Source organism: Bos javanicus, chromosome 9 (assembly GCF_032452875.1).
Source record: "Bos javanicus breed banteng chromosome 9, ARS-OSU_banteng_1.0, whole genome shotgun sequence".
NCBI classification, from domain to species: domain Eukaryota; kingdom Metazoa; phylum Chordata; class Mammalia; order Artiodactyla; family Bovidae; genus Bos; species Bos javanicus.
Genome location: NC_083876.1, coordinates 103444391 through 103458730, shown reverse-complemented (window position 1 = coordinate 103458730; position 14340 = coordinate 103444391). Strand labels below are relative to the sequence as shown.

The window sequence follows — 14340 nt, the reverse complement described above, 5'->3', positions numbered from 1 at the left end:
GAATCACAGCAGATGTCTTTTTTTATATATATTAAAAAAAACCTTATTGGCTATTACTCTTTTTTGTGTCTGAAAGAGATACTTGGATTTTTTTGTGATGTAAGTCTGTAATGTGCATGCATGCTCAGCCTCTTCAGTCGTGTCCAACTCTTTGCGACCCCATAGACTGTAGCCTGCCAGGCTCCTGTGTCCATGAGATTTCCTAGCCGAGAATACTGGAGTGCGTGTGCTAAGTCACTTCAATCGTATCCACCTTTTTTCGACCCCATGGATTGTAGTCCTCCAGGCTTCTCTGTCCGTTGGATTCTCCAGGCAAGACTACTGGAGTGGGTAGCCTTTCCCTCATCCAGGGGATCTTTCCAACCCAGGGATTGAACCCAGGTCTCCTGCATTGCATGCGGATTATTTACAGCTGAATCATCGGGGGCACCCAAATGTATAATCAGTCAGTTCAGTTCAGTTGCTCGGTCATGTCCAACTCTTTGCAACCCCATGAATTGCAGCACACCAGGCCTCCCTGTCCATCACCAACTCCCAGAGTTCACTGAGACCCACATCCATCGAGTCAGTGATGGCATCCAGCCATCTCATCCTCCGTCGTCCCCTTCTCCTCCTGCCCCCAATCCCTCCCAGCATCAGAGTCTTTTCCAATGAGTCAACTCTTCACATGAGGTGGCCAAAGTACTAGAGTTTTAGCTTCAGCATCATTCTTTCCAAAGAAATCCCAGGGCTGATCTCCTTCAGAATGGACTGGTTGGATCTCCTTGCAGTCCAAGGGACTCTCAAGAGTCTTCTCCAACACCACAGTTCAAAAGCATCAATTCTTCGGCGCTCAGCCTTCTTCACAGTCCAACTCTCACATCCTTACAGGACCACTGGAAAAACCATAGCCTTGACTAGACGAACCTTTGTTGGCAAAGTAATGTCTCTGCTTTTGAATATGCTATCTAGGTTGGTCATAACTTTCCTTCCAAGGAGTAAGCGTCTTTTAATTTCATGGCTGCAGTCACCATCTGCAGTGATTTTGGAGCCCAAAAAATAAAGTCTGATACTGTTTCCACTGTTTCCCCATCTATTTCCCATGAAGTGGTGGGACCGGATGCCATGATCTTCATTTTCTGAATGTTGAGCTTTAAGCCAACTTTTTCACTCTCCACTTTCACTTTCATCAAGAGGCTTTTGAGTTCCTCTTCACTTTCTGCCATAAGGGTGGTGTCATCTGCATATCTGAGGTTATTGATATTTCTCCCGGCAATCTTGATTCCAGCTTGTGTTTCTTCCAGTCCAGCGTTTTTCATAATGTACTCTGCATCTAAGTTAAATAAGCAGGGTGACAATATACAGCCTTGACGAACTCCTTTTCCTATTTGGAACCAGTCTGTTGTTCCATGTCCAGTTCTAACTGTTGCTTCCTGACCTGCATACACATTTCTCAAGAGGCAGGTCAGGTGCTCTGGTATTCCCATCTCTTTCAGAATTTTCCACAGTTTATTGTGATCCACACAGTCAAAGGCTTTGGCATAATCAATAAAGCAGAAATAGATGTTTTTCTGGAACTCTCTTGCTTTTTCCATGATCCAGCAGATGTTGGCAATTTGATCTCTGGTTCTTCTGCCTTTTCTAAACCCAGCTTGAGCATCAGGAAGTTCACGGTTCACATATTGCTGAAGCCTGGCTTGGAGAATTTTGAGCATTACTGTACTAGCGTGTGAGATGAGTGCAGTTGTGCGGTAGTTTGAGCATTCTTTGGCATTGCCTTTCTTTGGGGTTGGAATGAAAACTGACCTTTTCCAGTCCTGTGGCCACTGCTGAGTTTTCCAAATTTGCTGGCATATTGAGTGCAGCACTTTCACGGCATCATCTTTCAGGATTTGGAATAGCTCAACTGGAATTCCATCACCTCCACTAGCTTTGTTCGTAGTGATGCTTTCTAAGGCCCACTTGACTTCACATTCCAGGATGTCTGGCTCTAGGTGAGTAATCACACCATCATGATTATCTGGGTCATGAACATCTTTTTTGTACAGTTCTTCTGTGTATTCTTGCCATCTCTTCTTAATATCTTCTGCTTCTGTTAGGTCCATACCATTTCTGTCCTTTATCGAGCTCATCTTTGCATGAAATGTTCCTTTGGTATCTCTCATTTTCTTGAAGAGATCCCTAGTCTTTCCCATTCTGTTGTTTTCCTCTACTTCTTTGCATTGATCACTGAAGAAGGCTTTCTTATGTCTTCTTGCTATTCTTTGGAACTCTGCATTCAGATGTTTATATTTTTCCTTTTCTCCTTTACTTTTCACTTCTCTTCTTTTCACAGCTATTTGTAAGGCCTCCCCAGACAGCTATTTTGCTTTTTTGCATTTCTTTTCCATGGGGATGGTCTTGATCCCTGTCTCCTGTACAATGTCAAGAACCTCATTCCATAGTTCATCAGGCACTCTGTCTATCAGATCTAGGCCCTTAAATCTATTTCTCACTTCCACTGTATAATCATAAGGGATTTGATTTAGGTCATACCTGAACAGTCTAGTGGTTTTCCCTACTTTCTTCAATTTAAGTCTGAATTTGGCAATAAGGAGTTCATGGTCTGAGCCACAGTCAGCTCCTGGTCTTGTTTTTGCTGACTGTATAGAGCTTCTCCATCTTTGGCTGCAAAGAATATAATCAATCTGATTTTGATGTTGACCATCTGGTGATGTCCATGTGTAGAGTCTTCTCTTGTGTTGTTGGAAGAGGGTGTTTGCTATGACCAGTGCATTTTCTTGGCAAAACTCTATCAGTCTTTGCCCTGCTTCATTCCGTATTCCAAGGCCAAATTTGCCTGTTACCCCAGGTGTTTCTTGACTTCCTACTTTTGCATTCCAGTCCCCTATAATGAAAAGGACATCTTTTTTGGGTGTTAGTTCTAAAAGGTCTTGTAGGTCTTCATAGAACCGTTCAACTTCAGCTTCTTCAGCATTACTGGTTGGGGCATAGGCTTGGATTACTGCGATATTGAATGGTTTGCCTTGGAAACGAACAGAGATCATTCTGTCATTTTTGAGATTGCATCCAAGTACTGCATTTCGGACTCTTTTGTTGACCATGATGGCCACTCCATTTCTTCTGAGGGATTCCTGCCCGCAGTAGTAGATATAATGGTCATCTGAGTTAAATTCACCCTTTCCAGTCCATTTCAGTTCGCTGATTCCTAGAATGTTGACGTTCACTCTTGCCATCTCTTGTTTGATCACTTGCAATTTGCCTTGATTCATGGAGCTGACATTCCAGGTTCCTATGCAATATTGCTCTTTACAGCATCGGACCTTGCTTCTATCACGAGTCACATCCACAGCTGGGTATTGTTTTTGCTTTGGCTCCCTCCCTTCATTCTTTCTGGAGTTATTTCTCCACTGATCTCCAGTAGCATATTGGGCACCTACTGACCTGGGGAGTTTCTCTTTCAGTATCCTATCATTTTGCCTTTTCATACTGTTCAGAAATAATAGTCACTCAAACTGATATAATTTGCTTTAAAATAGATATTTTATTAGCTCCAGGTCTTACTTTTTTCTCTTTTTTAAAGAAATGCAGTGATTTTTGCTACAGGAAGCGTTTCCGTTCGCTGGCCGCTGCGAGTTCCCTGTGGCCCTCCCCCAGTGTGTGTTCAGAGCACAGCACCGTCTGCAGCGCGCGTGCTCCTTCCTGCAGTGGCGCTGAGCGCTATGTGTCCCCGGCACCTCAGCTTCACTGCACCATGCGCGTGAACCTTACCCATTTCATGCACTTCTTACATGTGTTTAAGCCTATAAATTTCCCTCTGAATGCCGCTGTGGTTGTAATTTGCCAGTTTAGCAAGTGGCCTTTTGATTTAGCAGTAAATATTTTCTGATTTTTTTCAACCTAGTCTTTATTTACATACGAGCTTTCAGTTTTCCGCATACATAAACTAATTTGTTGTTTGGCCGCTCAGTTGTGAAAAGTATTTGTGACCCCATGAACTGCAGCACGCCAGGCTTCCCTGTCTTTCACCATCTCCCAGAACTTTCTCAAACTCACGTCCATTGAGTTGGTGATGCCATCCAACCATCTCATCCTCTGCCGTCCCCTTCTCCTCCTGCCTTCAATCTTTCCCAGCATCAGGGTCTTTTCCAATGAGTCAGTTCTTCGCCTCAGGTGGTCAAAGTATTGGAGTTTCAGCTTCAGCATCAGTCCTTCCAATGAATATTCAAGGTTGATTTCCTTTAGGATTGACTAGTTTGACCATCTTACAGCCCAAGAGACTCTCAAGAGTCTTCTCCACAGTTCAAAAGCATTAGTTCTTCGGCGCTCAGCTTTCTTTAGAGTCCAACTGTCACATCCATACATGACTACTGGAAAAACCATAGTTTTGACTATACAGACCTTTGTTAGTAAAGTTATGTCTCTGCTTTTTAATATTCTGTTTAGGTTGGTCATAGCTTTTGTTCCAAGGAGCAAGTGTCTTTTAATTTCATGACTGCAGTCACAATCCGCAGTGGTTTGGAGCCCAAGAAAATAAAGTCTGTCATTGTTTCCCCATTTATTTGCCATGAAGTGATGGGACAAGACGCCATGATCTTGGTTTTTTGAATGTTTGGTTTTAAGCCAACTTTTTCACTCTCCTCTTTCACCTTCATCAAGAGGCTCTTTAGTTCCTCTTTGCTTTCTGCCATAAGGGTGGTGTCACCATGTTTGTTTAACCTATATGTTGAGCACATCTTGAGAAATGCCGGGCTGTATGAGTTACAAACTGGAATCAAGATAGGCGGGAGAAACATCAACAACCTCAGATATGCAGATGACACCACTCTAATGGCAGAAAGCGAAGAGGAATAAACAGCCGTGTAATGAGGGTGAAGGAGAAGAGTGAAAGAGGCAGCTTAAGATTAATATTAAAAAAACTAAGATCATGGCATTTGGCCCCATGACTGCATGGCAAATAGAAGGAGAAAAGGTGGAAGTAGTGACATATTCCCTCTTCTTGGGCTCCAAAATCACTGCAGATGTTGACTGCAGCCATGAAATCAAAAGACGATTGCTTCTTGGCAGGAAAGCGATGACAAACCTAGAGAGCTCTTGAAAAGAGAGACACTACTCTGCTGATAGTGGTTGTGAGACTTGGACTGTAAATTTGGCAGAACACCTAAGAATTGATGCCTTTGAACTGTGATGCTGGAGAATACTCCCAAAAGTCCCTTGTACTGCAAGATCAAATCAGTCAATCTTAAGGGAGATCAACCCTGAATATTCACAGAAGGACTGATGCTGAAGCTGAAGCTCCAGTATTTTGGTCATCTGATGCAAGGAGCCAACTCATTGGAAAAGTCCCTGATGCTGGTAAAGATTGAGGGCAGAAGGAGAAGAGGGCATCAGAGGATGAGATGGCTGGACGGCATCACTGATGCAATGAACATGAACTTGGGCAAACCTCGGGAGATAGTGAGGGACAGGGAGGCCTGGCGTGCTGCAGTCCATGGGGTTGCAAAAAGTCGGACATGACTGGGTGACTGAGCAACAATAGCTTATATTTTCAGATATAGTTGTTTTTATCACTTTCAAAAACAATTACTAGTTAGGCGTACTTTCAGTTCAGTTCAGTTCAGTTGCTCAGTCGTGTCCAACTCTGTGCGACCCCATGGGCTGCAGCACACCAGGCTTCCTGTCCATCACCAGCTCTCCAAGCTTACTCAAACTCATGTCCGTCAAGTTGGTGATGCCATCCAACCATCTCATTTGCTGTCTTCCCCTTCTCCTGCCTTCAATCTTTCCCAGCATCAGGGTCTTTTCCAATGAGTCAGTTTTTCACATCAGGTGGCCAAAGTATTGGAGGTTCAGCTTCAGCATTAATCCTTCCAATGAATATTCAGGACTGATTTCCTTTAAGATGGACTGGTTGGATCTCCTTGCAGTCCAAGGGACCCTCAAGAGTCTTCTCCAACACTACAGTTCAAAAGCATCAATTCTTTGGTGCTCAGCTTTCTTTATGGTCCAACTCACACATCCATGCATGACTACTGGAAAAACCATAGTTTTGACTAGATGGACATTTGATGGCAAAGTCATGTCTCTGCTTTTTAATATGCTGTCTAGGTTGGTCATAACTTTTCTTCCAAGGAGGCAGTGTCTTTTAATTTCATGGCTACAGTTACCATCTGCAGTGATTTTGGAGCCCCCCAAAATAAAGTCTGTCACTATTTCCATTGTTTTCCCATGATCTTAGTTTTCTGAATGTTGAGTTTTAAGCCAACTTTTTCACTCTCTTCTTTCAGTTTCATCAAGAGGCTCTTTAGTTCTTCACTTTCTGCCATGAGTGTGGTGTCAAATGCATATCTGAGGTTATTGATATTTCTCCCACCTATCTTGATTCCAGCTTGTGCTTCATCCAGGCCAACATTTCTCATAATGTACTCTGCATATACGTTAAATAAGCAGGGTGATAAAATACAGCCTTGACGTACTCCTTTCCTGATTTGGAACCAGTCTGTTGTTCCATGTCCAGTTCTAACTGTTGCTTCTTGACCTGCATACAGATTTCTCAGGAGGCATGTTAGGTGGTCTGGTATTCCCATCTCTCTAAAAATTTTCCACAGTTTGTTGTGATCCACATAGTCAAAGACTTTAGTATAGTCAATAAAGCAGAAGTAAGTGTTTTTCTTGAACTCTCTTGCTTTTTCGATGATCCAGTAGATGTTGGCAATTTGATCTCTGGTTCCTCTGCCTTTTTAAAATCCAGCTTGAATATCTGGAATTTCATGGTTCACATACTGTTGAAGACTGGCTTGGAGAATTTTGAGCATTACTTTGCTAGCATGTGAGATGACTGCAATCGTGCAGTAGTTTGAGCATTCTTTGGCATTGCCTTTTTTTGGGATTGGAATGAAAACTGAGCTTTTCCTGTCCTGTGGCCACTGCTGAGTTTTCCAAATATGGTGGCATATTGAGTGCAGAACTTTTATTTTCAGCATCATCTTTTAGGACTTGATTTCCATCACCTCCACTAGCTTTGTTCATAGTGATGCTTCCTAAGGCCCACTTGACTTCACATTCCAGGATGTCTGGTTCTAGGTAAGCGATCACACCATCGTGATTATCTGGGTCGTGAAGATCTTTTTTGCATAGATCTTCTGTGTATTCTTGCCGCCTCTTCTTAATATCTTCTGCTTCTGTTAGGTCCTTACCATTTCTGTCCTTTATTGAGCCCATCTTTGCATGAAATGTTCCCTTGGTATCTCTAATTTTCTTGAAGAGATCTCTAGTCTAGTAAGGTGTGCTTTGCCTTACTTTTATTTTTTCTTAATATTTATACAATCAATCTTTCCTCCTTTTACTTAGCATATGCTATTTTCCCCCACCTTTTACTTTCAACCATTACAATTAATATATTTTAAGTGTTTTATTGAAATCCAACTAGGAAGCTTTCTTTTATTTGTTGAGCTCACTCTGTTGGAAATTATGATGATGACTCATCAGTTGATCTTATTTTGTTTTTCTCTTCAATCTTTAAAAAGAACACTTCACTTTCTATTTATCATGAATTCTTAGCTTCATTGTTTTCCTTCAGTCTCTACTGGATTGATCAGATATTTTTCCAAATTCTTTTTTTCCCCTTGAAAGATTTGACCTCTGTATATTATTTCCATTTTTTTCCCATTTTTTACTGTTCAGTTTCAAGAAACTAGCAATGTTGTAAGCTCTTATAACTGTACACTCATCTCTCTGTTAAACTAGGTCTGTGTTTTGTTCTTTTTACATTCAGGGTGTTGCAGAGCACCCAGCATTCAGTAGGTGACCTCTAAGTGTCTGCTGGATGTCTGTTGTTTCTCTCTTATGAGTTATCAAGCTGTCTTAACCCAGTTCCAGTTTGTGGATCACTATGCTGTGTTGTGGAGAAGGCGATGGCCCCCCACTCCAGTACTCTTGCCTGGAAAATCCCATGGACGGAGGAGCCTGTAGGCTGCAGTCTTTGGGGTCGGCGAAGAGTCGGACACCACTGAGCGACTTCCCTTTCACTTTTCACTTTCATGCATTGGAGAAGGAAATGGCAACCCACTCCAGTGTCTTCCCTGGAGAATCCCAGGGACGGGGGGAGCCTGGTGGGCTGCCATCTATGGGGTTGCACAGAGTCGGACACGACTGAAGCGCCTTAGCAGCAGCAGCAGCGTGCTGTGCTGATCTTAGTAGCTGGGTGGCGGTGGGTGGGCCCCTCTGTGTGTCAGGTTTCTCATATGAAAAAGGGAGCGAAATAGGTGACCCTTCACAGGTTTGCGAAGAGGAGGGAATGGGAAGTGTTCAGAATGCTGTGGGTGCAGAGTTAAGACTCAATGCATATTCGTTTGTTTTTCTAGTCATTGAATTTATATAAGCCTTTGTTTCCTGTTTGTAAATGAAGAATCACTTGTAGGTATCCTAAGCATAAATCCTTGTGGACACTTTATTAGATTTGTCTTAACATTAACGTTTGGATATTCTTGACATAGTAGGAAGATGGAAATTATTATAAAGCACGTTATGTTTAAGTAATGTTTGGGGCCAGATGGCTCTGTAGATGGAGTTCAGTTTCAGTCCACTACACACTGAAAATCATGGCAACACTTCCTCTGACAGCAGCTTGGAGAGGGTGAGGGCCCAGTGACCAGACCAGATGCAGGTCCTCGGAAGGGCCAGCGTCTGCTGGACACATTTCACCCAAGTCAGTGTCACAGGCACCTGCTCAGGGGGTCTCAGGGTTTGATCAGGAAACTAATAACTGACCTCAAGCTTCAAATGCCTTACTGAGACCATCTTCCAGATAATTTATTGAATATGTCTTGTGACCTACACTTTAAAAGATTTGGTGTGTTGTTATCATCTTTTGACCTTTTGCCATTTGTAGTTCTGTAACTTTCCATGGCATTATTTATAGAGAAAACATATATTGGTAGTTCTTAAGGTCCGAGTGTTCCACTAGCGATTATTCACAGGAAGGAAGTTTTTGGAGTCCAATTCTAAAATTCTTATAAATAAAAAAGCTATTTGTTAATTTCTTTCTTTAGATTCAGTGTTGTTAGATATGATTAGGGAAATGTTTATTAATTAAACCTGTAAAAAATATGCCTTGATTTTCCCTTATAATTACAGGGGTCATCATTTGCAACCCAGCAATCCCAGGCTTATAATCTCTTTGCAACCGCAGCCACTGGTGATGGGGTAAAGCTCTGGGACCTGAGGACCCTGAGGTGCGGCTCCCTCTGCTTTTCGGGTTGCAGTTGGGGGTGAGGCTGGGCAGACCACGTAGAGTGTATTTTAATTAAAGCTCATGGTAAACTCCACTTGAGCTTGTTTTTCCAAGTATGACAAGGTTGTGGTGAATCTATTCACACTGACTAAGAAGAGTCTGATTTATACACAGAAAGGGTCACACAGTTTGGAATGATAAAAAAAGCAGATACTGGTCTTTCCTCTGCTACATGTGACATGTGGCCTCTGATGGCTGGAAATGAACAGGAAGTTAATTGATCACTGTTAGACTAGAGTGTGCATGTGTGTAAGTGAGACGTATATGTATGTGTGCAAGCATGTACACTGTAAGATGCACATGTAACAGCGAGATATACATACATTTGTATATAAACATATATATACACACAGTGATACTACATATTACAGGGAGATGTGTGTGTATGTGTATGTATACAAAGTATTTATATGTATATACACACACACACAGGGGTACATACATGCAACAGTGAGATGTATATGCATGTATATAAGCATGTACACACGCAGTGATATGTACGTGTAACAGTGAGGTGTACATATATTTGTACGTAAATATATAGACACACATAGTTAGATGTGTACATATATGTATATAAAATATGTGTGTGTGTGTGTGTGTGTATATAAACATAAATATACACACAGGATTACATGCATCTAACAGTAAGATGTATATGTGTGTATACAAATATACACACATACAGTGATACATACACATTACAGTGAGATGTGTGTATATATATATATATGCAGACAAAATATGTGTATATATATAAATACACACACGGGGTGCATACATGTAACAGTGAGATGTGTGTATATATATATATACACACAAATACATATACACACAGTGGTACACACACACACATATATATATTTATACACACACACATAATTCTATTCCTTAAAATGTTCTGATAGTTATGGCAGACAGACATTGAGTATAGAATGTATCTAACAAAATAGAATAACTACTTACATTTGTCTGTGTGTGTGACATATATATATTCATAAGGACGATAGTAGCAGATTGCCTCTGTTTTCTTCTTCATTCACTAAACAAGTATAAACCCTCTGTTTCTATCCTGTGTGACTTTTGTATACTTCTCACATATAAAAAGTTTATTTAATGTTAGTTTTGTTGTTTTTGTGCATTTACGATGTTAAAAGCACGTTTGTTATTTTTAAACGGTCTCCAGAATCACCTGCCTCGCCATTTATTATTGAAAACCCTCCCTTATTATTAAACATCCTCATAAGAAACATGTTGTTTCACTGTTATTTTGCTCGTTTTTGTGAAGACAAGTCAGTACCTTCCCCCTAATTTGTGTCGGAAATTGAGAATCCTTTGTTCTCTTGGTGCCTTCGCTTCCTTGTAGGTGTGAGCGCCGTTTTGAAGGCCATCCAAGCCGCTGCTACCCGTGTGGAATTGCTTTCAGCCCTTGCGGCCGATTCGTGGCTTGTGGTGCTGAAGACAGACACGTATGTGCTGCCGTGGCAATGTGTTGGTCTTCAGGCGAAGATTCTGCACTCATTCTTGGGGAGACAGTTAATACTGCTGCCTGTTAGGACAGAATCTTGACTATGGGCCAGTGCTCTGAGGCTGCCACATCGTAATGGTATTTATTAAATAGCAATCACACACAAGGTATGACAGGCTAGCCGTAGAAGGACAGACACTGTGTGATCCTACTCATGTGAGGAACCTAAAGTAGATTCATGGAGGCAGACAGTGGAAAGCGGGGCCAGGAGCTCGGGTGGGGGAATGGGAGATTCTGGGCAGGGGGCACAGGGGTTGGTTACGCAGGACAGGCAAGACTGGACTCTGCTGTAAACACGGCGCCTGAGGTCACCAGTACCACACTGTGTGCATGAGCCTTGTTAGGAAGGTGAACTTCGCTAAATGTCATGAGTACGGTTAAAAACAAGGTTCACGGGACATTTTCCCAGGGGTCACCATTAACGGCACTGAGTGTGGAACCGTTGAGATGTTGGTCTGTGTCACTAATGCCATTTTAAGGAATCTACCTCACTACTCTTCACCAGGAGGCAGTCCTGTGATAACAGGGGAGCCCGAAGCTGACCGACTCTTTGTAGGTAACTGGTGGCTTAAGAGAAAATACACAGGATCATGGAGCAAACTGAAAGGGCGCACAAAGAAGCAGACAGACAGATCCTGATACGGAGCATTCTTCAGGACACTGGTCCAGTTCCTTCAACAAGAATATGGCATGAAAAAGAGGCAGGCAGGGGAAGGATTGCTCCAAAGTAGGGAGACATAAGAGCAATGTACGGATCTCGACTGGATCCCTATTGATCCCACATAACTGTTAAAAGACATTTGAGAATGCTTGGGGAAGGTATTGATATTTGCTGGGTAGTAAATATCAGCGAATTATTATTCTTTTAGATGTAAAAATGGCAGTACAGTTAGGTATAAAATGCCCATGTTTTTAAATGCTTACAAAATACACAGGACTCATTTTTGCAGTTTGCTTCAAAATACGACATGCCTTTTAACCCCAAAAAACTAGAAAGAAAAAGAAAAAAGGATGCAATACTTGGAGCAAGTATAGCAAGTCCTGATGCCGTTGTGTTTGGGCCGTGTATGTGTGTAGCGCCTTGTATAATTCTCCGTACTTTTGCACATATTTGAAAAACTTCCAAATGCAAGGCCACACACGGGCATTGGGAGCAGTCCTTGACGTGGACGAACTTGACTTCACCTTTGCAGGAGCCCCTTTATGACCTCCTCGAGGGCCGGGCACTGAAGGGGGTGCTCGGCTTAGGGGAGCCTGCGTCTCTGTGCTGTTCTCTGCACCGAAGGGAATCGCCGGTTCTCTGATCCGTGGTGTTTCCATCTGTCTTAGCGCACGGTGGTGCCTGCCCTAGGGAAGAGGAGGTGGTTGTGGGCGTGGTTGTGTTTCAGAAATGCCGCTTGAATCTTACTGTGCAGGAGGCTGTGACTGTACCGTGATGACTTCCTCGGGATCACACCAAAACCATGGTCCCGGTGTTTCATTGTAGGATCACCTTTTCAGAGAAATCAAAACGAAGGCATGAACTAATGGACACTTGCAGATAATCAGTTGCATATTTGATCACAGGTCCACAGATGCTGAGAAGGACCAAGCAGCTATTGGAAACCAGGTTGATCAGGATTTGCTTCCAGACCAGTGGGGCTGCTTCTCCCTCGGGTGGGCGACACCGACGGTTAGACCCGCGCTCAGGGCCGTCCAGTGGTCCGCGTGCTCTGCCTCTTGAGAGGAGCTTGTCACCTTGTCTGTGACAGTTCTTGTTGTCCGGGCTTGGTGGGATCCATGAGAGAAGAAGGAGGCTGTGTGCCTGCCTCGGGCCTGATGCGAGAGCCCAGAGTGTCATCACCAGCATTTTCTAGCGGACTCTCCACTTCTTTCTGGACGCAGGCTGCATTTCTGCCTCAGTGAGATTTTAAATAGGGTTCTGTATTAAACCTTGACTATTTTGGTCTTCTGAGAAAAGAATTTTTTTTTTAATAAAAATTCAGTGATCTGAAAAAATGTGCACAGTTCTGAGAAATATCATTTTTGGAAATATTTGAAAAAGCAAAGTAAGTGTCCATAGTTTGACAGTTGATTCCCCCATGGACCATATAATTATTATGAAGCTTCAGAAATACAGAGTTCACTTCTGTTTGCAGTTCTTTTTTTCTTCTGTGGGGTTAATTCGGGGAAAGGCAAAATGAAGGACACATGTTAGAATCCTGTGAGATGAAAAAATGAAAGATACTTCATCTTCACGGATACGGTTCAACAGTTACAAAACAGCTGTAATGAGCTGGTCTCGTCCTGTTTGTAAAGCGCTGATCTTCTTCAGGAGTACATTCAGTCCCTTACACTTTTTGTGAAAACATTTTTGAGCAGTATTATTCCAGCACCCCTGTGGTTTCTGCCACATCCTCATCTTTTTGCCTGAAAAATGTTGCTTCATTTTTCCTCACCCCTCTTCCCAGGGATTGATTTCGTTTCAGAGTAAGGCTTATTCTACACAGCTTTTATCTCAGTTTCTTTTATGTTCTTAGCACATTTTAGCTAACGCTTGTATCTCTTTAATGGGGAGAAGTTGCTTCATGAATCAATAACTGTTATTACCTCTAATTAAGACATTTTGTTCTTGCCCTGGATTGTAATAAAACTGAGTCAGTTTCAGAATTCCTTGTTACTTTTCCACTCTTTACATGAAGCACACTTTGTCCTTCTGGACTGGTCGGTTGCCACTGTGTGGAAGAACAGCTCGTGATAAATACGTATTTAATAAAATATTTCTGATATTGGGAGCTGCAAACTGCTGTTTTTGTTGACTCAGGAACCTTCTGGGTGAAAAGATATGTTTAATTTATTTATCAAATTATTTTTTTCCTGTTTGTTCCCTTCGTTCATTCTTTGTTTTCCTTTCTTTTTCTTTGTAAGTTGGTTTATTTTTTGATGCATGCGGGCTTCCTCGGGTTGTGGAGTGGGGGCTGCCCTTCGTTCTGCTGCACAGGCGTCTCACGGCGGTGGCTTCTCGCTGCAGAGCACAGGCTCTGGGCGCACAGCCTGTGGTAGCTGTGGTACACGGTGGCATGCGGAATCCTCCCACACCAGGGATCGCACCATGTCCCCTGCATTGGCAGGTGGATTATTATCCACGGCAAAGTCCTAAAAGATATGTTTCGTTTAGTACCCTTTTCATGTAGAACACAGAAGCCTGTTTCTCAGATGACTCGTAGAATTGCTTCACAATGAATACCGCAGTGTCGTCTTTCGTGCATTTTGAGATTCCAGGCCCACACAAGCCAGTGTTAGTTTCCATTTGGATTTAGGTAAACATGAGGGGTCTCAGGAAGGACTTTTCGACAAGAGATACTTCTGTGAGAGAAGCTGACTAATGCAGGAACTCAAGCCTCGAGCCCTGCCTGCGAGTTCTCAGAGCTGCCCTTTGCCGTCAGCCCTCCAGCCCTGTGTCTGTGCTCGTCCTTGTCTGTGGTCCGTCAGGGCAGGGAGCACGCAGAGGCTGTCTCTTTCTCTGCTGGCTGGTGCTGCAGCTGCCTGGGCGCATCCACTC

The 14340-nt window shown here is 42.8% G+C and overlaps 1 protein-coding gene across 8 annotated transcripts in view; it reads left to right on the top strand.

Moving 5' to 3' along the window:
* WDR27 (WD repeat domain 27) overlaps window positions 1-14340 on the top strand; it is a 197384-nt gene that overhangs the window by 51017 nt on the left and 132027 nt on the right. For 6 of the 8 annotated variants that reach the window (XM_061428595.1, XM_061428593.1, XM_061428597.1 and 3 more), the window contains 2 exons: window positions 9115-9212; window positions 10638-10740. The exons of 1 other annotated variant lie outside the window; for it this stretch is intronic. In XM_061428595.1, coding sequence (XP_061284579.1) covers window positions 9115-9212; window positions 10638-10740 — 201 coding nt within the window. Of the gene's footprint in view, window positions 1-9114; window positions 9213-10637; window positions 10741-12365; window positions 13572-14340 lie in introns of those variants that run through there. One more of the 8 variants, XM_061428598.1, reaches the window with a different exon arrangement.